The following is a 23,379-nucleotide window of genomic DNA, read 5'->3' on the forward strand; positions in this document are numbered from 1 at the left end:
CGCTCCATTGGAAACTTGGAAAGGGTCCATCACCATTTTGTCTTCTCTTTTCAACCACCAAACCAGAAATTAAAAATTATATTAGCAAACTTACCAACACCCACAACATTCCCTTATCTGTCCTTCTCTTTGTGTGTGTGTGTGTGTCCATAAGCACATGCATACACCCTGTCAGGACTGCCCCAGTGCCTCCACCAGCTTTAATAAATTGATCAGAAATCCCAAAAAGGACTTCCAGAATAAAAAAAAATCCACAAGGCACTATTTCCTTTAATTGCCAGTATCAGCCATCCCAAATACCAGCTCTATTCATCTCCCCTATAATACTATATGGTCCCATGAAGAACTATTAAAGAGACACAGGTAACCAGACAAATTTTGCTTCATCAGTAAAAATGACTTAAGGAAAGGCCTTCATTAAAAACTATAGCAACAGGTTCTGGCACTGTGGTGTAACAGGTAAAACAACGCCTGCAATGCCTACATCCAATCTGGGTGTCGGTTTGTGTCCTAGCTGCTCCACTTCTGATCCAACTCCCTGATAATGGCCTGGAAAAATCACTGGAAGATGGCCCAGGTGTTTAGACCACAGCCACCCATATGGGAGACCAGGATGAATCTCATGGCTCCTGCCTTTGGCCTGACCGTTGAGGCCATTTGGGGAATGAACCAATAGATGGAAGATTCTCTCTCTCTCTCTCTCTCTCTCTCTCTCTCTCTCTCTCTCTCTCTTGCTCTCACTCTCGCTCTCTCTCAAACAAATCTTTAAAAAACTATAACAACATATTAGCAAACAGATATCCATTTAAACACTGCAGAAGTAAACCACTTTATCAAGACAGTAAAATGGCATTTCGCTGAGAGATATGACAACGTGACATATTTAAAGGAATTTTGATCAACAATTAAGCTAAGTCAGTCAAATAGCAACTACTGTATACTGAGGCAAGGTTGACAAAAGCAAGTCACTATTTTCTATTGTAAGGGAATACGGAGCATTTGATAACTTGTAGACTCCAAAGAGCAAGAACTGAGTCAATACCATTGTGTTGACTTTGTATTGTGTCAACTTGGTCAAGCTGAACTACATTTCCCAGTATTCCCCTTCTTCTATGCTTCTATTAGAATGGTTCATAATGGAGATTCTTGTGGATGATTTGGAGAGCAGAAGGGAAGTAGCAACCATTTTGCAGCTCATACACCTTGTTGCTTCCCTGTAGGCTCAACCTTGTTGATTTGAGGGCATGGCTGGGCCTGCAATTTCTCCACCTTTCCCTGAATCCTCATTCAGCTTCTCCAACCCCTGGACCAGATGTGGCCATGGGAGATGAGGGGATGGGAGGTGTGTGTGTGTGTTTAGCTCTGGGACAAAGTGTGCCAGCCTCTGCTGAACACTCAGGACATCAAGGCCAGGTCAACAAATACTAACATGAGTTCCAGCCCAGCCTCAAGGTTCCCTCCGTGTTCTTGCATTCCCCTAATTTACATCCATCTTCCCTACCCAACTGGCTTCCTGTGGACTTCAAGCTTCAGCATCAGACACCAATTACAATTGCGTGATGTTAAAGTTCTAACACAAATCTCTTTATAGACAGATACACGTCTTTGTGGTTCTATTTCCCTCCTTGAATCCTTAACAACACAACCACATCATGTATGGGCCTCACACAAAGAAAATCCTCCACATCATGAGCTGCCCCTGAACATAGTAAAGCTTGTTCAGGAATATAATTCAAAAAAGAAAGCCCTAATGAATTTCTTCAAACACATGTCTTGAATGTTTGTTGTAGGTGCTATGGGCAAGTCTGTAATGGGAGACAGATAATGTCTGAAAACTACACTCTTCCTCAAAGGGATGTATTGATAGTTTGATAGGGAATAAGACAGGTACGCAAAAAATAAAATTTAAGGCAATATGTGATAGGCTTTGTAAGAGAGATTCAAGTGCTGTCAGATTGTCTTCCTGAGCAAGGATCAAATATCAATCTGTGGGTAAAAATGAGCACAATCAACCTACCTCTTCACCTCCAAGGATATGCCTGCTGCTTGTTAGGTTTCCCAAAGTGTATGTTAATCAGGCAGGACAACATCTTGAGTAGTCACATAAATGGCTGTTTATTATTGGAAGAGAGCCCCTAGAGAGGACTTGCTGGGTTGAGAGGTTACACAAGGCCGAGCACCAGGATGCTGGGTCATGTGCCATACTCTCAAGGACCAGCTGCTGAAGGACTGAGGTTAGACTGCACACAGACCAGGGCTTCCCGTGAAGGAAAACCCAAGATAGAAAACATGGAGATCAGGGGCAACCAGTTCCATTCCAAGTGACCATGGGGGAAAAAAGCCTTTTGTCAGCAGAGTTCGCTTAAATATTTATCGCGGTTTCGTTGGTTCATTCAGCAAACATGTGCTGAGTACCTAAAATGTGCTTCGCTCTCCTGACACTGTGCTTCTTTGCACAGCCAGCTCTTTCTCATGCCTCTTGTTCTCAGTGGTTTCCTAGACCACTTATTCTTGATTATTCTTAATATGTCCCCTCTAATACCCTCATCGCTTCCCCTTATAAATTTCCTTCATGACATTTAGCATGGTTTGCCACTGTAATTATATGGTAAGATGTTTTAATCGATGCCTACCTTCAATGCTAGAGTGTAAGGCCCACAAGAACAGAGATCATATCTCTTTCATTCATATCTAAATCCCTCAGCATGAGCCCAGAACCTGGCATGTGTTGTATTAGGTATGCAGTAAGCATTTATGAATGAACGAATGAATGAATAAGGGCTGAAGAGTGTGAAGGCACAGTGAAAGGTGCTGAATCTATAAAGAGGACTGAGACAGGCCACACCTCTGCCTTCCTGGAGCTAATGGTCTACTAGGGGAAGGAAATAGGCAGCCATGGGATGACTGAAGGAAATGACCACAAGCTGCCCAACTTGTTGCCTCCCAAGGATCCCCCTTCCCCTATCTAGTTTTCAAAATTGTAAATAAATCAAAGAGGACATGATCTTACCATGTCACATAAAAAACTACTTTGATGGAATAAATACTGGATGACAGTTGACATGGTGCAGGGAGCACAGAGGACAGGAAACTAAATCCAGTTTGGGAAGGATCAGGGAAGGCTTGCTGGAAATAGTAACATCTAATCAGAGTTTTAAGGAGTAGCGGGATTAACTAATCAAATAGGGATCATTAGTGCGCACACACACGCGTGCGTATTGGGTGGGATTGCATGCAATGACAACAGAGAAGAGCAGAGTAAAGATGGAAAGAAAACCATGTAAGGTAAAAAGAACAGCATGTGCAAAATGACTCGCAGTGAAATGAGAGATGATGGCTTGATGGGATAACTCAAACAGCTCCTCTTGACTGGAGCCTGCAGTGCTGGGGCAAATGATGAGAGATGAGGGCAATTCATAAAGGGCCTTGAATACTAAACTTAAGAATTAGGAATAATGAGTAGAGATGTTCACTGAGGGTGCTTTATCTACAAAGATGACTATGCATCACCAAGAATTAAAATTGAATGCATGAAATATTAATGTATGCAACTAGCACTAATGATCTCCTTAGTTTTCAGAAAAAAAAAAAAAACACTTATAGTATGTGGCCAGACAATGCGATAGAGTAACAGAAGTTGCAATTGTCATAGAAAATGCAGAGCATATGGTTGATGTCTGTATTGGTGAGGCTGTGTCCAATACACAAGGCATTCTGAGTACAGAGCAGAGGATACCATGTGCATCTGTTAAATAGTAACTACTGGTATTGTTAAGAATAAATATTGACACTGTTCTTTTCCATCACAAAAAAAGATATCCCACCTACTTTAGACAGACTCTACTAAGTCTAATGCAGTTCTCTGTGTACAGACTGTGTGTGTGTATATATACTATGCAAATACAGCATAGGACCCCATGAGGGTTGAAAGAAGAAAAATATAAAGCACGAAAGGTATAAATCTAGGTTTTGCAGGAGTGCTAGGAAGAAACATTACTTTTTGATTATAGTGAATTCTGTTACTGGGTAACTTATCAGGATAAAATGAATGGGTGAGAAAGAATGGAAAACATTACGAAGAAAAACAGCTTAGGTGTTCCATAAAATGTACTGAATGAATAAAACACATTATTCAGTTATAATAATCAATTCCTTCAGTTCTAGAAATGTTTGCTTCTATTAATCCAATAAAATTGCCAACCACCAGAGCTCTGTTACAAAATGCTTTGCATGCCTTAACTCATTTAGTCATTACCACAAATCTAAGGGGTAAATGCAATTGTAACTTCAATTTTAGAAGCAGTGAAAATAAGGCTCAGAAAGATGAATTAATTTACGTTAGGTCACACAGTTAATAAGGGCTAGAGCCAAGGTTAGGAACCCAGGAAATTTTGCTCCAGAAACTGAGCTCTTGACCCCTATGCTATTGTAGTAGGAATCCCAGGAAAGAGTCTGTTTTAAGTTCAAGGTTAACAGGCAATGGAACAGAGAGAGTGCAAAAGAAAAGCAAAAGTGCTAAACATTTTTTATTAAAATATTAGGGCAGTCTGTCCAAACTAGACCCAGAAAAACCTGGGACTGCAGTTTAGCTTTGCCACGAATTCCCTGACAACAATAGCCAAAGTTGTCTGCTTCCGTTTATGAGACCTTGAAGAATACTAAAGGGTCCAGTAACACCAGGTTTAAGGGTCAGAAAATCCCAGGTTGCCAATCCAAGGGCAAAAGTACCATTTCATTCCCTTCTAAGAATGTGTACTGGATATTTGTGCATCCAGGTTCAAGTGCTCAGAAGTGTGGAATCCAAAGAACCTGAAGAAAGCCAGGCACGTTGCAAATATTCTTAATTGCAAGCTAGCTCATTAATTATTCAAGAAGTCAGGAATGATTTCCTAGCTTGCCTGAATCAAGAGCACATGTTTCTCCATCCTCAACTTTTGTTCCGGAGGAAGCTTCTGTTATAGATGAGAACTCCAGTTGGGATAGAGCAAAGGATTTGGAGTTCGACCCAAATTTGCCATTACTTACTCTGCAGCGTGAGACTCACCTCTCTGATCCTCAATTTACATCTCTAAATAACGTGAAGAGAGTACAATTGACCTGTTGTTATTTTTATTAACGTGAAATAAAAGCTTCTTCTAGAGATACACACATAAGGAAACATTTATAGACAATGTCTGGAAGTTGCCTCAATATATTACAGATTGTAGGAAAATTCAGGACACAGATAAAACAAGATTGGCCAAGAGTTGATTATTACTGAAGCTGAACAATATGGATATGGAGGTTCATTGTGAAGTTCTGCTTTTGTAAAGTTTTGAATCTTCCCATAATAAAATGTTTTAAATAATTAATAAGGAGGATTCCAAGATGGCTGAGTAGTGAAAAGATGTGCTGATTTTGACCAGGGGAAGATAGCAGAAGAAAAGTGAAGGAAGTGCATTCCCAGGGAGAGTTGGAGAGAAGTTTGCAGTGGAAATGCTAAAGAAGAGGGACTCCATAGAACAGTGTGGAAAGTGCAGACATGCAGCGGTGAGCAGGGACACCACCCACAACTTCTATATCTTGCAGGCTTGAGGAAACACTAGTTTCTGAGAGCAAGGAAGGGCAGACTATGGCAGCCAGTGCTTAGGGTGATATTGCATGAGGGAGAACATCGTGAACAACACTGACTTTGAGTCTGGCCTGGAGCCCTGGCAGGAGACAGAGTACCCACCTCATCCAGTAAAGAAAATTGTATCTCTTTTTCTCCATCCCCCAACAAGGGTGCCCGATGATCAGTAGGGAGAAGGCACCATCTTGCAGCTCCCACTGCAACCACTGTGGGCTAATACCAGGCATTGATCACCTTGGAAGAGAGGAGGTGGTGAGGTTACGACTATGCCAGCAGGTATCATCATACCCTCTACTCTACTGACAATAGAGGAGATCAACCCCGATCAACTTGGGTGTCACCCTAAATACTCGCACCACCCTTGAACACTGACCAGAGCTCCCTGGCCCCACCCAGCACATGCTTCTGGATATCCAATAAAGGAGCAGATAGTCCACTAAGCCACAGAGGCATATTTCAAAGATAAAACCCATCAGAGGAAAAATACAATGTTTCCACAAATGCCTAAAAATAAATGTAGAAATACAAGAGACAAGAATTAGAGAACAACATGACTCCCTCAAAGGAACACAACACTTCAATATTAGAATGTAAAAATGAAGAAATTGATGAAATGCCTAAAATAAATTCAAATAATGATCAGAAAATTACTCAGAAACATAGAGAAAAAATTCATGATATAAATACATAAAGATATGGATGAAAACTTTGCCAAGGGATTAAGATAATGAAGAAAGATCAAACTGAAATATTAGAAATGAACAATTCAATATGCCAAACAGAAAATACAGTGGAAAGCCTCAGCAAAAGACTTGGTGAGGCAGTATAAAGAATATCTGAGCTAGAAGACAAATTCTTAGAAAAATCATATACTAAAAAAGAAACAAAAACAGAGAAAAATTGAAAATAGTTTGTGAGATTTATGGAGTACTATCAAATGACCAAACAAACATACATTCCTTTGGAGTTCCTAAAGATGTGTAAGGAGAATGGATTAGAAAGCCTGTTCAGTGAAATAGTAGCAGAACATTTCCCTAATTTAGAGAACGAAAATGACACCCAAGTACAGGAAGCACATAGAACTCCTAATGGACATGACCAGAAAAGATCTGCACCATGACACATTGTAGTCAAACTTTCCACAGTAAAACATAAAGAAAAGTTTCTAAAATGTACACGGGAGAAATGCCAGGTTACCTTTAGAGGATCTCCAATTAGACTGTCAGCTGATTTTTCATCAGAAACCCTATAGGCTAGGAGAGAATGATGAGTCATAGTCCAAGTCCTAAAAGAAACTGGCAACCCAGAATACTGTCCCAGGCAAAGCTCTCATTTATAAATGAAGATACAATAAAAGCCTTCCAAAACAAGCAGAAATTGAAAGAATTTGTCATCACTCATCCAGCTTTACAAATGATTTCTAAGGATGTGCTACACACAGAACAGACAATGATAGTCATCATTATAAAAGAATGTAAAGGCAGAAAATCTCCTGATAAAAGAACAAAGGAAATCCAAAGCAATAATCAAGCAATAGGAATATTTATGTGAAAATGGTAGGATTAATTTGTTACTTATCAATAGCAGCCTTGGATGTAAATAACCTAAGTTCTCCAATTAAAAGATACAGACTGGAGCTGGTGCTGTGATGTAGTGGATAAAGCTGCTGCCTGCAGCACCAGCATTCCATTTGGGCACTGATTTGAGCCCCAGCTGCTCCATTTCTGATCCAGCTATCTATCAATGTGCCTGGAAAAGGCCCAAGTGCTTGGGCCACAGCACCCACGTGGGAGACCCAAAGGAAGCTCCCAGCTCCTTGCTTCTGTCTGGTCCAGTCCTGGCCATGGCAGCCATTTTGGGAGTGAACCAGGAAATGGAATGAATCTCAATCTCTCTCTCTCTCTCTCTCTCTCCTCTTTGTAACTTTGCCTTTCTAATGAGTAATTTTTTTAAAATAAAGTATGCAGTCATTATTCCTACCTCACAGAGTGATTGTGAAGATTCAGTGAGGTTATGCATAGAAAGCACTTAGTACAGTGTCTGAGCTTTATGGAATAAAACTTCAGTAAATGCTGGCTGCTGTTGCTACTATAGTTATTACTACATGAAAGGCCATGAGAAGCACCTTGCATGATAGCATTTAACACCATTATCATCAGCATCATCACAAACTGGACTCTTCACTCCCGATCAGGATGCACAGTTAAACTAAACACCTGATCTGGCTCGGATATGGACACATATGGGTGTTGCAATCTGTGTCAGATTAACTTTTTCCTTAGTGGAGTAGGCCTGCAATAACCACCTCCAACCCCTCACGTTCAGAAGTTTCCATCCTAGAGTAGGATCAACAAAGTGACCTCAAGTTCAACAGTCAAAACCTTTTTCACAAAGCTTCCATGAGAAAGAGAGAGCTGGAGACTCAAGACAGCAGGAAGTCCTACCAATGAAGTATGTTCAGTCACGGGGGGTTAGAGCAGGGCTTTTGGACATGGGATAGGGACCCAACTTGGATTCACTTTCTTGCTAAGTATTCTCTGACTTCCTGCTATGCTTTCTTCGGCACTGGGACAAACTCACAGTAAAGTGCTCAATACAGGTTTTTCCAATGAACAGGCTACAAGGCAAACACATAGTTACAAGAAGCCGGATGCTAGATCAACAAGCCAGAGCTGATTACATAAATGCCCTCAGACTCAGATGGGCTTTTTCCAATAGCTTGGGTCTGACCTAGCTACCAGGTGTCAGATGGTGGCCCAATGTTTGTAAGTCAAGTGGGGAATGAGAGAAGTATTTCCAGTGTGACTCAAATGACCCAATGACCCATTATTCTCACTGCCTAATGGAGATCTTGACTGCTTGAGATACGTCTATCTGGGGTTGGCTTCCTCTACTCCATATGGAAGCTCTCACCTGCTCTACTAGCTTGCTCTAATTGATTGCCATTTACTTTTGACTCAGTATCATTAGAGTTCATTAAAATTCAACCAAAAGTCAGTCTGTTTACTTAAGATTGTATATAGCCTGTTAGAATAAATGAATGATACCTGATAAACTTCTATTCAAATTCATTTTGGAAGGTCCATACCTGGAACAAGGAGTAGAGGATTTTAGCTTAAAGTGGGGTTCAATTAGGGTGGTATTCAACAGTGAGCCTAGGAGGAGAATACGGTTCAGATTGTGGGGAGGGCATTGCTGTGATCAGAACAGAAGCTCACCAAGCTACATGACTATCTTATGTTCACCTGGGATCTCAACAAAAAATCAGAGTTTCTCACTTTACACTCCACAAACTCTGATTCAAAACATCTCTAGTGGCCGGCGCCGCGGCTCACTAGGCTAATCCTCCGCCTTGTGGCGCCGGCACACCGGGTTCTAGTCCCGGTTGGGGCACCGGATTCTGTCCCGGTTGCCCCTCTTCCAGGCCAGCTCTCTGCTGTGGCCAGGGAGTGCAGTGGAGGATGGCCCAAGTGCTTGGGCCCTGCACCCCATGGGAGACCAGGAGAAGCACCTGGCTCCTGCCATTGGATTGGCGCGGTGCGCCGGCCGCGGCAGCCATTGGAGGGTGAACCAACGGCAAAGGAAGACCTTTCTCTCTGTCTCTCTCTCTCACTGTCCCCACTGTCCACTCTGCCTGTCCAAAAAAAAATCTCTAGTGGGAACCAGGGGCATGCATTTTTGGATAAACACATCAGGGAGGATATTAAGGCCACAGATCCATGGATTAGGTTTTGAGAAAGTTTTAGGAAAGTGAGTCTGGTGGTCAAGAAGGATGCTGAAGAGAGGAACACTGTTAAGAAGTTATGGTGGTCATCCAGCTGTGCAACATAGAAGCCTGATCTGGAGGGGGAATGCTGGGAGATGAAAGTGATAGTCACTTGCTGAGTTCCCAGAAGTTTGAGGAAAGTGAGTTTCCAATGGCAATGGGCTGGGTAGGGTTAAGAAACTTGACAAGTACTGATGCCTGCTAGTGCTTGTTAAGTCAAATTTGTTCTTTAAATATTTCTTTATTTGTTTATTTGTTTGTTTTCAGTTTATTTGAAATGGAGAGACAGAGACAGGGAGATCTTTCATCCACAGATTCACTCCTTCAAATGGCCACAACAGATGGGGCTGGGCCAGGCAAAAGCCAGGAGCCAGGAAGTCCATCTGGGTCCCCCACATGGGTGGCATGAACACAAGTACTTGAGTCTGTTTCCCGAGATGTGCATTAGTAGGAAGCTGGATCAGAAGCAGAGCCAGGACTAGAACCAGGCTCTCCAATATGGGATGTGAGCATCTCAAGTCATGTCTTTTTTTTTTTTTTTTAAGATTTTTAGTTTTTTTTTAACTTTTATTTAATAAATATAAATTTCCAAAGTACAGCTTTTGGATTACAGTGGCTCCCCCCCCCCATAACTTCCCTCCCACCTGCAACCCTCCCAACTCCCGCTCCCTCTCCCATTCCATTCACATCAAGATTCATTTTCAATTATCTTTATATACAGAAGATCGATTTAGTATATATTAAGTAAAGATTTCAACAGTTTGCACCCACACAGAAACACAAAGCAAAAAGTACTGTTTGAGTACTAGTTATAGCATGAATTCACATTGTACAACACATTAAGGACAGAGATCCTACATAGGGAATAAGTGCACAGTGACTCCTGTTGTTGACTTAACAATTGGCACTCTTGTTTATGGCATCAGTAATCACCCTAGGCTCTTGTCATGAGCTGCCAAGGCTATGGAAGCCTTTTGAGTTCGCCAACTCTGATCTTATTTAGACAAGGTCATAGTCAAAGTGGAAGTTCTCTCCTCCCTTCAGATAAAGGTACCTCCTTCTTTGATGGCCCGTTCTTTCCACTGGGATCTCACTTGCAGAGATCTTTCATTTAGGTGTTTTTTTTTTTTTTTTTTTGCCAGAGTGTCTTGGCTTTCCATGCCAAAAATACTCTCATGGGCTCTTCAGCCAGATCCGAATGCCTTTAGGGCTGATTCTGAGGCCAGAGTGCTGTTTAGGACATCTGCCATTCTATGAGTCTGCTGTGTATCTCGCTTCCCATGTTGGATCGTTCTCTCTTTTTAATTCTATCAGTTAGTATTAGCAGACACTAGTCTTGTTTATGTGATCCCTTTGACTCTTAATCCTATCATTATGATCAATTGTGAACTGAAACTGATCATTTTGTCAAGTCATGTCTTAATTGCTGTGCCAAACACTCATCTCCTTCCCCCCCACCTCATTCTTGATAAATGTTTTTCATCTGGGCTAGTTGAATCTTAGATTCCTTTTTACACTTTCTACCTGTTCAGTTATGCAAAGCCTAAATCTGTTTCTTGGATCAAATTCATGAAGTCTTTGCCACATCGTCTCTAGGGCCTCGGCAGAGAAGTGATCCTACTCTGGGTCATTTCAGGGATGGAAGACCTCCATCAGGCTTGAGATGGGCAATGCACGTTTGTGTTTTAGAGGAATCCATGGAAAGATTGGTTAGGGTAGTTCTTGTGGGCTAGTGAAGTTCTATTGAGCTCTCCTGTGCACTCTCTGTTCACACTTGACAAATCCCCTCAGGTCCTCACAAGTCACATGAAATCCAGGTGAGCGTGTGGAAGTCACCAAAACAGTTAAACTTTTCTTAGGCCAAGTTAGGCATCATTAAATCTTAGAAAGATGAATGAAGTCACAAGCTTTAACTACATATAATGAGAATGGAATTTATACAACTCAGCGCAATTGGATGAGGCTTATTGAACCTTATCCTGTCCTTAAGGCAACAAGACTGAATTTTAAAAATTCAAATGAGATAGAAGCCAAGGTTTCCTTCTTCTTCTCTTGTTTTAAAGTGAAATGAGCTACCTGAATTTATAAGGGCTATGTGTTTACTTCCCTGAGGGCCCTTCATGACTGCTAATCTGATAAACTAATATATGCCATTAATGGGTTACTCTCTGTGCCGCCCTCTAGGTGGCATATATGCATTTTAATAGCCTATTCAGGACATGCTGCATGTACCCAGAGTAGAGATGTGGAACATGGGAATTCCATGTGCCCAGCAGAACTGTGAGGGAGGCAGCTAGACCTTTGGTGCCTTCTCAGATCTCATCAGGCAGACAGGCCCGGACTGTGGCACTGTTGGGCGGAGGTGGGTAGGGAATGGAGTGGGTTGGCAGTGAGTCATCCTTGGCAAAGCGTGATAAAGCAAGGCTCAAATCAGCCAGGGCCATCAGATAATGCAATTTCATTGCTGCAGAGTGTTTGTGACTCACTTGGCATTTTGCAAATTACATCTTTCAGAATACTCATGTCCCTGGCTATATTCAAAGCTCCAAAGTGAACCTTAGGTCTCTATGCACTTGATTATTTAACAAAGTTTTTTTTTTTTAAGTTTTTTTAAACTAGTCACAGTAGGGCATTATTTATTTATTTATCTATCTATTTATCGCTAGCTTATTTTCTTGCCAGTATTTTCTCTTTTTTTTTTTATTTGACAGGTAGAGTTGTAGACAGTGAGAGAGAGACAGAGAGAAAGGTCTTCCTTTCGTTGCTTCACCCCCCCGAATGGCTGCCATGGCCGGCGCTGTGTGGATCCGAAGTCAGGAGCCAGGTGCTTCCTCCTGGTCTCCCACGTGGGTGCAGGGGCCCAAGCACTTGGGCCATCCTCCACTGCCCTCCCGGGCCACAGCAGAGAGCTGGACTCAAGAAGAGCAACCGGGACTAGAACCCGGCACCCATATGGGATGCTGGCGCCGCAGGCAGAGGATTAACCAAGTGAACCACAGTGCCGGCCCCTGCCAGTATTCTCAATTCTTAATCCTGGAGGCAGTCATTAGGTGCTGAAGACACAGGAATCAGAAGACTTCTAGTCTTGAGGTTAAGCACAGAAATAATGATAATGACAATACCATCGAGCACATAAGTTTTTAATCCATGTCAGGCACTGTGCTAAGTGCTTTACAAATATTAACTCATTTAATTTTCACATTAAGCACCTGAAGTTGTGGTTCTTATTTTCTTCATTTACAAGAGAGGAAATTGAGGCATGGTGAGGTTAGTGACTTTCACAAGACCATAGAGCTGGAAAATGGTGCAGCTAGGACTCAAACTCAGTGTGCATCTAGAGCCTTTACCCTCGATCCATAAGATCAGCAGCGATCAGTTTAGAGGGTTGGGGTAACCCATCCATTATATTTCTTTTTTGGGAAGAAAACCATGGGGAACTGTTGAAAAAAAGGAAGTTGAGTAACAACGAGAATACACATTCATATTATTATTATTATTTTAATTAGACTATCTTTTTTCGAAAGATTGATCGATTGTTTTGAAACATGATTGATTGATTTGAAACACAAAGTGGCAGAAATGTGGAGAGTTGCCCCAGGGAACTGGGAAAATCCCAAAGCTATGGGTGCTTCGGGTTTCCCAGCTCTGCCCAGAAAGGCAAATCATCCATCTGGGAAATCTGGTTGCACCATGGGAAAAATTCATCCTAACTATGAAGGTACTTCAGTTACAAGTATACTTGTTTAGGTTATAGTCTCTCTGCCACAGTAGTCAGCTTCTAGCTGTGTTGCCTGCCCACTGTGCATTCTTGCAGTGTGTTCAATAAATCTAATTCTGCTTATTCTCTCTGTTCTGGTGAACTCATTAACCACCTGTAACGTCAGAAAATTAGTTGGTTTCTATGACAAGGGGAAGACACAGAGATATGAGAGAGAGAGCATGAGCAAGCTCTTCCACCTTTCCACCTCCTAATTCACACCACAGTGGCCAAAAGGGCCAGGGATGAGCTAGGTAGAGCCAGGAACTTGAAACTCCATCCACTTCTCTTATGTAGGGGGCAGGGTTCCAAGTACTTGGACCATTTTCCACTGTGTTACTAGGCTGCATGAGCAAGGAGCTGGATCAGAAGTGGTGTAGTTGGGACTCAAGCCAGCACTCTGATATGGGATGTTTGCATTGCAGGCAGCTGCTTAACCCACTGTGCCACAAAGCTGGCCCCTAGAGTTTCATTACTTAAAATATTATGAGAGAGAGAGAGAGACAGAGAGAGAGAGAGAGAGAGAGAGAGAATTAGATTTGAATGTGAATAGGACAAGGAGGAAGATATGGAACTAAGTTATTTTCAGAAAGTGAGCAATTCAAAGGAAGTTTCACTTTGCACACACGCGCATGCATTCTCCAAGGAACTGGTGGGTGTCTAGTATCTAGGACAACTGATGAACTAATTAAGCTTTTACCTATACTTGATGAGATGGCATGTAGCTCTAATTCTCTCAATTCTGAGAGAAAAAAAAAAGAGAGCAGATTGTTCCCTTCTCTCAGGCTTCCTGCAGCAACTTTCATGTGTAGGTCCTCAATACTTGCCGTTTATGTACTGTAAATCATGTTGTGGGAATCGCAGCGCTCTATTCTTTCAGACTCTGGGATCATGGTCAACCCTGCCAAGTTTTCAATAGTTCGGGAACTTTGGCTCCGTAGCACCAGGATAGACCAACTTTTTCTCTACAGGGCAAGAAAATAAATATTTTAGGCATTTTGGTTGTAACGACTCCTGCTGCTGTAGCCCAAGAGCAGCCAGAGAAAATATGCCAAGCAATGGGCGTGGCGTGTTCTGATACTGTTTTATTGACAAAAGCATGCCTAAGGCTGCATTCGGCCTCAGGGAACTCGGTTTTGGACTCCTGCCCTAGCTGCTCGGAACAGCCGTTTGCACTGAGAAACAGCCAGGTCACTTTGTTTTCAGGATAATTTTCTCCTGAGATTCTGAGAGCTTTGCACACTTGAGAAGGTCTCAGTATTTTGAGGGTGATGATTGAATTCCTGACAACTGAAACTGTTAGTGTTACCTCATTCTTGCCATAATGTGGACTGCCTGATTGCACAGTCTCAGCGGGGGAGTGGGGTGGAGTGGGGTGGGGTACACTTGGAGTTGCTTGCTACCATTTGCTTGGAATAGTTTAACCCCTAGTGAAGACAAGAGAGAAGCAACTCCTGGCCCACCGCCAGTGGCCACTTAACACTCAAGAAGTACCCTAGTCTCCTTTTCCCAACTTCCTAGGGCCAGGAACAGTGTTTTCAGGACAATGCTAGAAAGCTGTGGGTTGCACATCATCACACTGGACTACTCAGTGGCTCTCTTCTGTGTTTCAGGCACCTTGATTTTGTAAGGGACTCAAGTCCGTTGGGTGGCGCTGTTAGGCTTTGTACCAGCATCTCCACTCACCCAACCCCATACACACACACACACACAACTGCCCTAGAAGTAAAGCATTCCTCTTCTAGACCCCGTCCCCCAAAGGTATCCCTGCTTGTACTTGGTTATAACTCCTTGAGAATTCTAATTAAGTGCTTAGGAATCGAGCCAATGCATTATTTCTTCATTATAGCTCCTCTCTGGGCTATGTCAATAACCCATTTCCTTAGCAGCCAACTCTGAACTGGTGCCCTAAAGCAAAACTCCAGTCTCCTACCTTTTCCTTACTTGGGTGAAATGGCCCTGCTCACCAAGGGTATCTATCCTCCACAAGGGGAAAGGGATTCAACTTTCATTTCCTAAATATGTCAACTTTTTGACCTCCATGTTCTTGTTCATAGTTCCTTCCAAGGGGCCATGAGAACCTTATACAACTGGGACCTTTGGCCACCCAATATTTATTATTTCTGTTTGTGTACAATTTTCAAACTTTTGGTTTTACATTATAAAGTCAAAACACTATTTTCAAATGTACTTAAATTAGGTTATTTACCCCTTTCACTATGGCCAAGTTGCTCATTTGTTCTGTTAGATTCATTTGTCCCTGTCTAAAATCCATCTTTGATTCCCCTGATAGCCCAGCTTGATTTTTAATTAGCATAAAGCATAATTCTCTCTTTGTGGCACACAGTTCTATGGGTTTTGACAAATGCACCCACCACCCCAGTGCCACACAGAGTGAGCCTTTCATGCTAAAAATATCTTTATGGATTCCCCTTTGTAGGCTGGCCTCCCCTTACTCAAACCACTATAAACTACTTATTTGTTTTATATCTCTATAATTTTGCCTTTTTCAGAATGCCATATAAATAGAATCATACAATTACATAAAACAAAAATCAATTTACTACCATTTATTCCATCCCAAGTTCTTTTGTTTGTTGTTTAGTTCCAAGCCAGTGGTATTTTCCCAATCATTCTACCTGAAGAACTTCCTTTAATGTTTTTTGCGGCTATCTAATTATTGCTCAATAACCAGTTACTGGGAATAACTTCATAAGTACAAATAGTTTACAGGCTAACAATGCTCCCATCCCCCAAATCTGTAGCGTTGTTCTCTCTAGCCCATTGAACTGATATCTTGAGTGTCTTTGTTTAGGAGCAAGGACAAATCATCCCACCCATCATCCTAACCACAAAAGTTTGGAAAAATATGTACATTGAATATAATTAGAGCAAAGTGTGCCAATATGTTAATTCTTACCTTTAAACTCCTACTCTGTGGATAGACTGGAGAAACATAAAGAGAGCTTTTTTTCCTTTCTGAATGCTCTTGAATATGCAAATATCTAATAACTTTAAGTTGAAACATATGTGCATTTCATTTGCATACCAAACCTTGTCTTTTATGGACAACTTTCTTTTACTCAAAACACCAACTTCCAGAAAGATATACCCCAAATTAAGGCCATGTTACCATGAGAGGTTACAGTGGGGGCATCACATTTCCATACCCGGATGTCAAGAGAGAGAAAGGAAAACTCCTTGTGAAAAGTAATTCTGTTCTGGTCAATGACGTTGAAGGTATATTGGGTGCAAACCTCAGAACCATGAAATGACTCAGAGCCTGTAATTTAAACTTTATTTCATATCTATTGTTAAATTACACAAAAATCAGTGAATGGTTTGTAAAGCTACACCATTGGACAGAAGTTTACAGTTGAAATCATGTGATTTACATGACAATGACAAAAATGTATATTTATATCATCCCCTATATACAATAATCAGTATAGACAGAGAAAAATGTACTTTATCTCTGCAAACCATGCACACCACAGCAATAACACAAAATGGTTTTTCTATAACAAGCTCTTCCACTGGCTTGGGCTTTGTCCTGCTTTGCAGCACTACCTGTCGGTTTGAAGAACAACCATCTTCAATTAAAACTAAAACAAAATTGAAAATACCAAAGTGCTCAACAGAATATTTTAAAAACACAGTGTACACAAAATAGCTTCACTCTAAAACACTCTGACATGTCAAGGTGTGTGTTTTGGAAAACAAATTCCTTGCAGGATTTAGGTCTCAAAATTCCCAGGACTGTGATACTGTTTGCCAAAACAAAAGGTAGAAATCATAATACAAGCTCAGAGTCAAGAAAACACACTTTAAAACCAAATACTTAACTTCTTGTCTAGTTTGTGGCCATATTATTACAGATGAAACTAGATCACACACATGAGCAGATGGGACAAGATGTGACTTCATGGTCACACTTCTAAGCATGTCCCTACTACAAATATAAATGCCAGCTCCAATCACCTTATTTGATTGATAGCCAGGAGGTTAGTATACGTCCTTACAAAATGGAGCAAAACCCGTAAAACAGAAACTGCCCAGAATCATGACATGTGCTTGACAGCACAGTGGGTTCCATTCTTCTTTCTACATTGCTCAATTTGCAATTGATACCATAAAAGTATTATTTTTGCACAGACTTACACTCCCAAATCACTCTTCTCAACTCACATGTTTCTGATACTTAACTTCATGTCAGGACACTTTTTCCTAGTGTTCTTTCTTAAACAAAAACCTGGTAGAAGGATTAACCCAAAGTATCAGGGGGTAGCTTTTGGTATTATTGAGTAACTCCGGCTATCCCAATGTTCATTCTACCATTTATCAGCCTTTGCTCTTGCAATTGTTTATAAATGTGTCCACATGAAAAAGAACTAATGGGCTAGAAATAGCCAGCTCAACCAGAAACATTACAATACAGGTATACAAAAAGTAAAGAACAGTTCACATTCAGGTTCAGTTATATCTGATCAAGAATAACTTCAAGAATATTTTTAGACACGTTATCCTGCTCAAGAGTCTCTTGATAAGGACCTCACTACACAAACATTGATAAGACATGTTTATAGAAAGAAAGCCCTGACTTTAAATGCAGGATTATTATATACCACAATAAATTCAGAAACACACCATTTAGATGATGAAGAAAGAGTCTATACATGAGTTAGTTTGGAATGAGCACAACTTGGAGAAGCCTTAAAATAATGAGAAGCAGCGCCAAAAAGATTCCAGAGCTGTTGAGATTACAGTGCCAGGGAAGCATCTGGAAATTAGATCTTTACATTGGTATTCCATTTGGAAACAAAAGTGTTCTGTTTGATATGAGACACACCCTGTTTAAAACCTTTAAACAGTAGAAGGTATAAAAAGTTTAAAATTTAAACATCCCTTGAATTACAAGATAGGAATCCTGTTCTTGAAAAGCCAGAATTTTTATATAAAACCACCCATGTTGGGGAGAAGAATTTTTCATTTTCTACATTTTTGGTGAAATTTATCATCAGTTGTTATTCTACTTCAATAGATTCCTTGTTAAAATCAGAACAAAATGAAAGGTTTTGTGTTTCACTTCTGTCAGTTTGCTTATACTTATGCTTATTCTTGGGAAAAAAAAAAGTTTGCTTCTAAGATTGGGTTTTAACAGTGTATCATGAATCATTTAAAGTCCATTTCTTAGCCATAAGTTAAATGGTTGCATTTGATGTTTTCATTTTGTCTCCCTAACTAATTTAAGAACTTCTTAAAATATCTAAACAGCAATTTCTGGTGAGTCTGGTTTGGCTTTTGGATTTCATAAATAGACCAATCCCAAAAAAGACAATTTAATTACATACTGAGATTTGTTTTACCCATGCACAGTATAACATTTAATTGAAAGGCAACTGTAAAGGCAACATCTAAACTTTTTTTTTAAAATCTTCCCAAGTTAAGGAAGCAGGGTGTGTTTGGACACTTTGATCTTTTAGGATCTGCCATCTATTTGGTGGCGCATTGAGGGAAGTGTGCACAAGCCTTTCTGAGTCAACTAACGCCATTTCTCTACACTGCCTATGTAGTCATGGGTACCGTTGCTGGCGTGGCTGCTCTCATTGCGCCCCTGCCCTGGTTTCTGCCTCTGGCTATCCCGGGTCTCCTTCTGGCTCAAATTCTGACTCGAACTCTGAGTCAGATTCTGAATCAGATTGTGCAGCAGATTCTGAGTCAGATTCTGAATTGCATTCAGATTTGGGTTCTGACTCAGATTCTGACTTGGATTCTGGCTCTGACCTTGACTGTGGCTCTGAAAATGGGTCTGAAGGAACCTACCCTTCAGAAATTTGCGTTGTTCCTGACGCTTCCGCCTGGCTTCCTGATGCTCTTTCTGCCTCATAAACTGATACCTTTGCAAAAAGAGATCTTTGGCATAGCTGTACAATTCCATATCCAGAAAATTCAGTCCCTCAATGCGCTTTTGGATTTCCTCATTGATCTCTACACTAGAGGCCCTAGTGGTATTATACTGGGTAAACGGCGAAATGAAGTTCATGTTGAAGGTCTTCTCAAACAGATACTGGGTCTTCCGCTGAAACTCAGTGAGGCCAAAGAATGCCATGTGCTTCAGATTTGATTTGGCACTTTCCAGCAGGACTTTGTTTCTTTGCTTTTCAGGCATGACAGACAGGTTGTAGCAGCCTACCAGAGTCAAGTCTGAGAGCATGCGCACCTGGCGGTTGTTGGCTAGGTTATAAGGGCAGTCCATGAACTCTTTGAGTGGGCAGCCAGACCAGTCATCGCCAGTGTAGCAGCTGGGCAGCTCTTCAGATGTTGGGGGCCTTCCATCACACACGTGCAGGGATGCTTTCCATGTCGCCCCTCTCTGGACATGCCTCCACTCACTCAAGTAGCGGGACACAGGGTCGCGGAGGATGGTGATGTAGTGGAAGTTCCTGTGGATAAAGCACAAAGACCCAAAGTCAGAGATGTGGCTGACATAAGTGGAGTCAGGGAGGTACATGGCACATGTGACGTTCACTAGCCATTAAGAAAGACAAGGGGGGAATGCTAAGGTCCGAGTGCCATGTGTCCTGTGAACTCTGCTGCAGCCCCCGTCCCTCCATCAGTCCCGTTAGCCTAGCAGGATAGCTAATTGTTTCACTGAATCTGCAGCTAAAGCAGGTACAAAGCGGTTACTCTCAAGACATCAGCTTGGCTGTTCATCCCCACTTCCCTTCTATTGCTCCTGCTCCAGCCGATGGCAAATCCTCCTGGTGACGCACTGGCTAAGTAGGTAACCATGTTGTTTATGGTCCCAAAGCCCCCGTTTCCTGATCATGAAATGGAGACTCGGTGGAAGCAAATGATTTATTGACATGAAATGGAGTTGATAAGTGAGCTCGAATTCTAATCTTTCTTATTCAATATGCACATGCATTTTCCCAATATCCAGTCTAATCTAAATGTCTTTAAAAAAAAAAAAAAGAACAAACCTCGCTGGAAGAGCGTTTGCTATGATACTCTTGATTCTGGCTGTTGTCATAACATCAGGGCCTCGTACGTTATGGAAATGGAATGCAGAGATAGGCAGAATAGCTTGGCCTCCAGAAATAAACGGGACTGAAATAGACACAGTAGCTGCCAATGGCACATATGCAAGCTACTACCTCGATTTCAGCCCTTGCTCACATGATAATATTCCCAGGTAGGAAAGTTGACTCTATCAGCGCCAAAACGTCCCTGTTCCTTACCAACACCGACAGGACACATGAATGTCAGCAAGTGTGGAGGCTTTGAGGTATGGCTATCTTCTCTCCGGAGCTGCAAATAGATACCGTGCCTGGCTTAAACAGCAGACCAGCTAACACTGAAACTACACACCGACACACTCACATCCATGCCCCCAACAGGTGCACACACTCACGGCCCCAGACCTTCAAAACATCCAGGTCTCGGATGTGATGGCGCAAGGCCACGGATAGGAAACAAGACTGAGAAGTTTGTTTCAAAGCAGGCACGGCGGAGGTCACGGAAAAGTGTATTGTGGAAGGAAAATGGCAATAAACACAGATTATTTCCTGTCATTTCTTAAAGGAAACCTGGGATACGGCTTACAACTCTTCTGAAATGCGCTTGTCTCCATCTGAGGGAATGGTGGCTTTCTATACAAATCAGAGAACACAGAGGAAGCCTGCTCAGCCTGACTGAATGCTGGCTGATGTCCTCTGGGGACATGGTGCTTCCCAGCTCTTTGGTTTCCAGCAACTCAGGCATCCAGAGACCTATCCTCTATGTCTCTGTTCTATGCAGGGTAAGATCTTCCTTTGTTAGCTGCGAAATTTTACCCAGGCTTCAAGCACCAATTCATCCTTTGATAAACTCTACCCCACCCCTTGCTGCCAGTCTTCACTTCTTCTGGGTTGCCATTGTGTTTCCATGCTCAGCCTTTGTTAAAACATTTTTTTAAATATTTATTTATTTATAAGTCAGAGTCAAGGAGAGAGAAGGGAGAGAGAGATAAAGAGAGAGAGAGAGAGAGAGAGAGAGAGATAACTGCCATCTGCTGGTTCACTCCCAAGATGGCTGCAATGGCTAGGACTGGGCCAGGCTGAAGCCAGGAGCCTGGAGCTTCTCCTGGGGCTTCCATGTGGATGCAGGGGCCCAAGCACTTGGGCCACCCTCCACTGCTTTCCCCAGGCCATTAGCACAGAACTGGATAAGAAGTGTAGCACTGGGGATATGAACCGGTGCCCACATGGGAAGCCAGCATCACAAGCAGTGGCCTTACACACTATGTTTTATGTAATAAAAAATTATGTAATAAAATTTACATTTTATTACAATTACTTGTTTGCATTTCCATTTAATCTCTATGTTTTCCAGGACAGGAAGTCAGCCCTATGCTTCCATAACCCTCATCCCATCCATTCCAGCAGCCTTTATATTTGGCACAGAGCCGAATCTCAGTAACTCTTTTAAAAACTGCTCATTTTAAAGAACTATTCCAAAGGCTGGCGCTGTGTCACAGCAGGCTAAGACATGGACTGGGCACCGGTTGGAGTCCCAGCTGATTTCGGCCTGGCCCAGCCCTGGTCATTACAGCCATTTAGGGATTGAACCAGTGGACTGAAGGATCTCTCTCTCTCTCTCTCTCTCTCTCTCTCTCTCTCTCTCTTTCTCTTTCTCTCTCTCCTCCTCCTCTCTATGTAACTCTGCCTTTCAAATAAACAAACAAATCTTTAAAAATTAAAAAAAGAGAACTATTCCATGGATGAGGGGAAGGAGAGCGCTGGGGTCATACAAATACTTTAGATCTTCTTCCAAGAACCTTGCAAAAATCACAGGAAGATTTTAAAAATTCATCTTTTAAAAAATTCACCTTATATGCTTTTTTGGAATAAACAAGCATTGGGCACAAGAGAAGCATCTGGGGCTGAGTGTGGAGAGGGGGCACAGAGCACCTTAATTTATCTTACTACTTTTCCCAGGACCTGACCTAGCTAGTGCCACGAAAAATCTTCTCTGTAAAAACACACTGCCAAGAGTGGTAACTTTTGTCCCCTAGCAGCCTTTACCAATAAAGTTACTACTATGCCCTTGGGCTTCCTCCTTCTACTGCTAGTTTTGGTGTTCATTCATTCATTCAGTACATATAATCGAGCCTTTATGCTACGCCTGAGGCAATAGTTTGGTGGCAATTAGACCGATGATTTGGAGGGGGGGAAAGGTATTAAATCTAGTGACACATTTGGGTTAACTTCTCAACCAGTTTTTCCAGGCATGCATTGCATTGCAGGGTGCTGGGTGTTTTAAAGCTCCATAATGGAGTCACCTTCATGCTTAGCTGACAATTCTCCTGTCTGAATCTGTTGTACTGGCTTAAGCCTACAGTGACATCTTCTGGTCAATTTTAGACTGCACCACAGTACAAGGCAGCTCCTTAAAAATTCCTCCTGGTCTTTCAGGGCAGAGATAGCAACCATCAGGGTTAGTGTCAGAGTGAAGATTTTGTAAGCACTACTCCCAACCTAGAGAGACAGAGGACACAACACAGAGACACAGATACATACACAGATACAACACAGAGACACAGATACATACATACATACACTCTTCTGTTAAAGATGTGTGGATCCAGTACCCCTACAACCTGAAGGTCGCCTAGTGGCTGTGTGAGTAAGGACAGCCTAATGTGGGCAGCCTCAGTCTACACACACACACACACACACACACACGCGTTCGCGTGTGAATTGCTTTCGTAATAACAGCTGTCTAGACCCAAAGGACAATAATTGGAGATTCAGGGTCAACAGTCTCCTTCTTCCAGGGCAAGTAGTCTTGGGGCCCAAACTGGCTCAACTAGAAGCAGTCGATTCTGTTTGAAAATACTATCCCATGGGTGAAAAGGAAGATCTGTTTAAGGGCAGGTGCCCAGTGGCCACTGGCCCTTGGAATTGTACCATGTGTTGGAGGTGAGAAGACAGGTATAACACCTTGGTGGTTTTGTTGCATAAATGATCCAGGATGCTCATTATTCAGAGGGGAGAGTTTTTAGAGAAGCAGTCTCATAGGGCAAAAAAATGATTTTGAATGTTCTCACCATAAAGAAATGATACATCCTTACAATGGATGTTTTCCCTGGGTGACCATTACACAATGTATACAAGTATTGAACCATTGCATTATACTCCATAAATATGTACAATTCTATATAGAAGTTAAAAATAAAAACTCAATTTTTTAAAAAAATAAACA

At 41.9% G+C, this 23,379-nt stretch overlaps 1 protein-coding gene across 4 annotated transcripts in view; it reads right to left on the minus strand.

Moving 5' to 3' along the window:
• Window positions 1-16,418: 16,418 nt before the first annotated feature.
• The window catches only part of HS6ST2 (heparan sulfate 6-O-sulfotransferase 2), a 321,540-nt gene continuing 314,579 nt past the window's right edge, over window positions 16,419-23,379 (minus strand). For all 4 annotated transcript variants that reach the window (XM_008273223.4, XM_002720300.5, XM_002720301.5 and 1 more), the window contains one exon: window positions 16,419-19,577. In XM_008273223.4, coding sequence (XP_008271445.1) covers window positions 18,677-19,577 — 901 coding nt within the window. In that variant the 3' untranslated portion in view covers window positions 16,419-18,676. The remainder of the gene's footprint in view (window positions 19,578-23,379) is intronic.

The sequence above is a fragment of the Oryctolagus cuniculus genome, chromosome X (assembly GCF_964237555.1).
Source record: "Oryctolagus cuniculus chromosome X, mOryCun1.1, whole genome shotgun sequence".
Classification (NCBI taxonomy): domain Eukaryota; kingdom Metazoa; phylum Chordata; class Mammalia; order Lagomorpha; family Leporidae; genus Oryctolagus; species Oryctolagus cuniculus.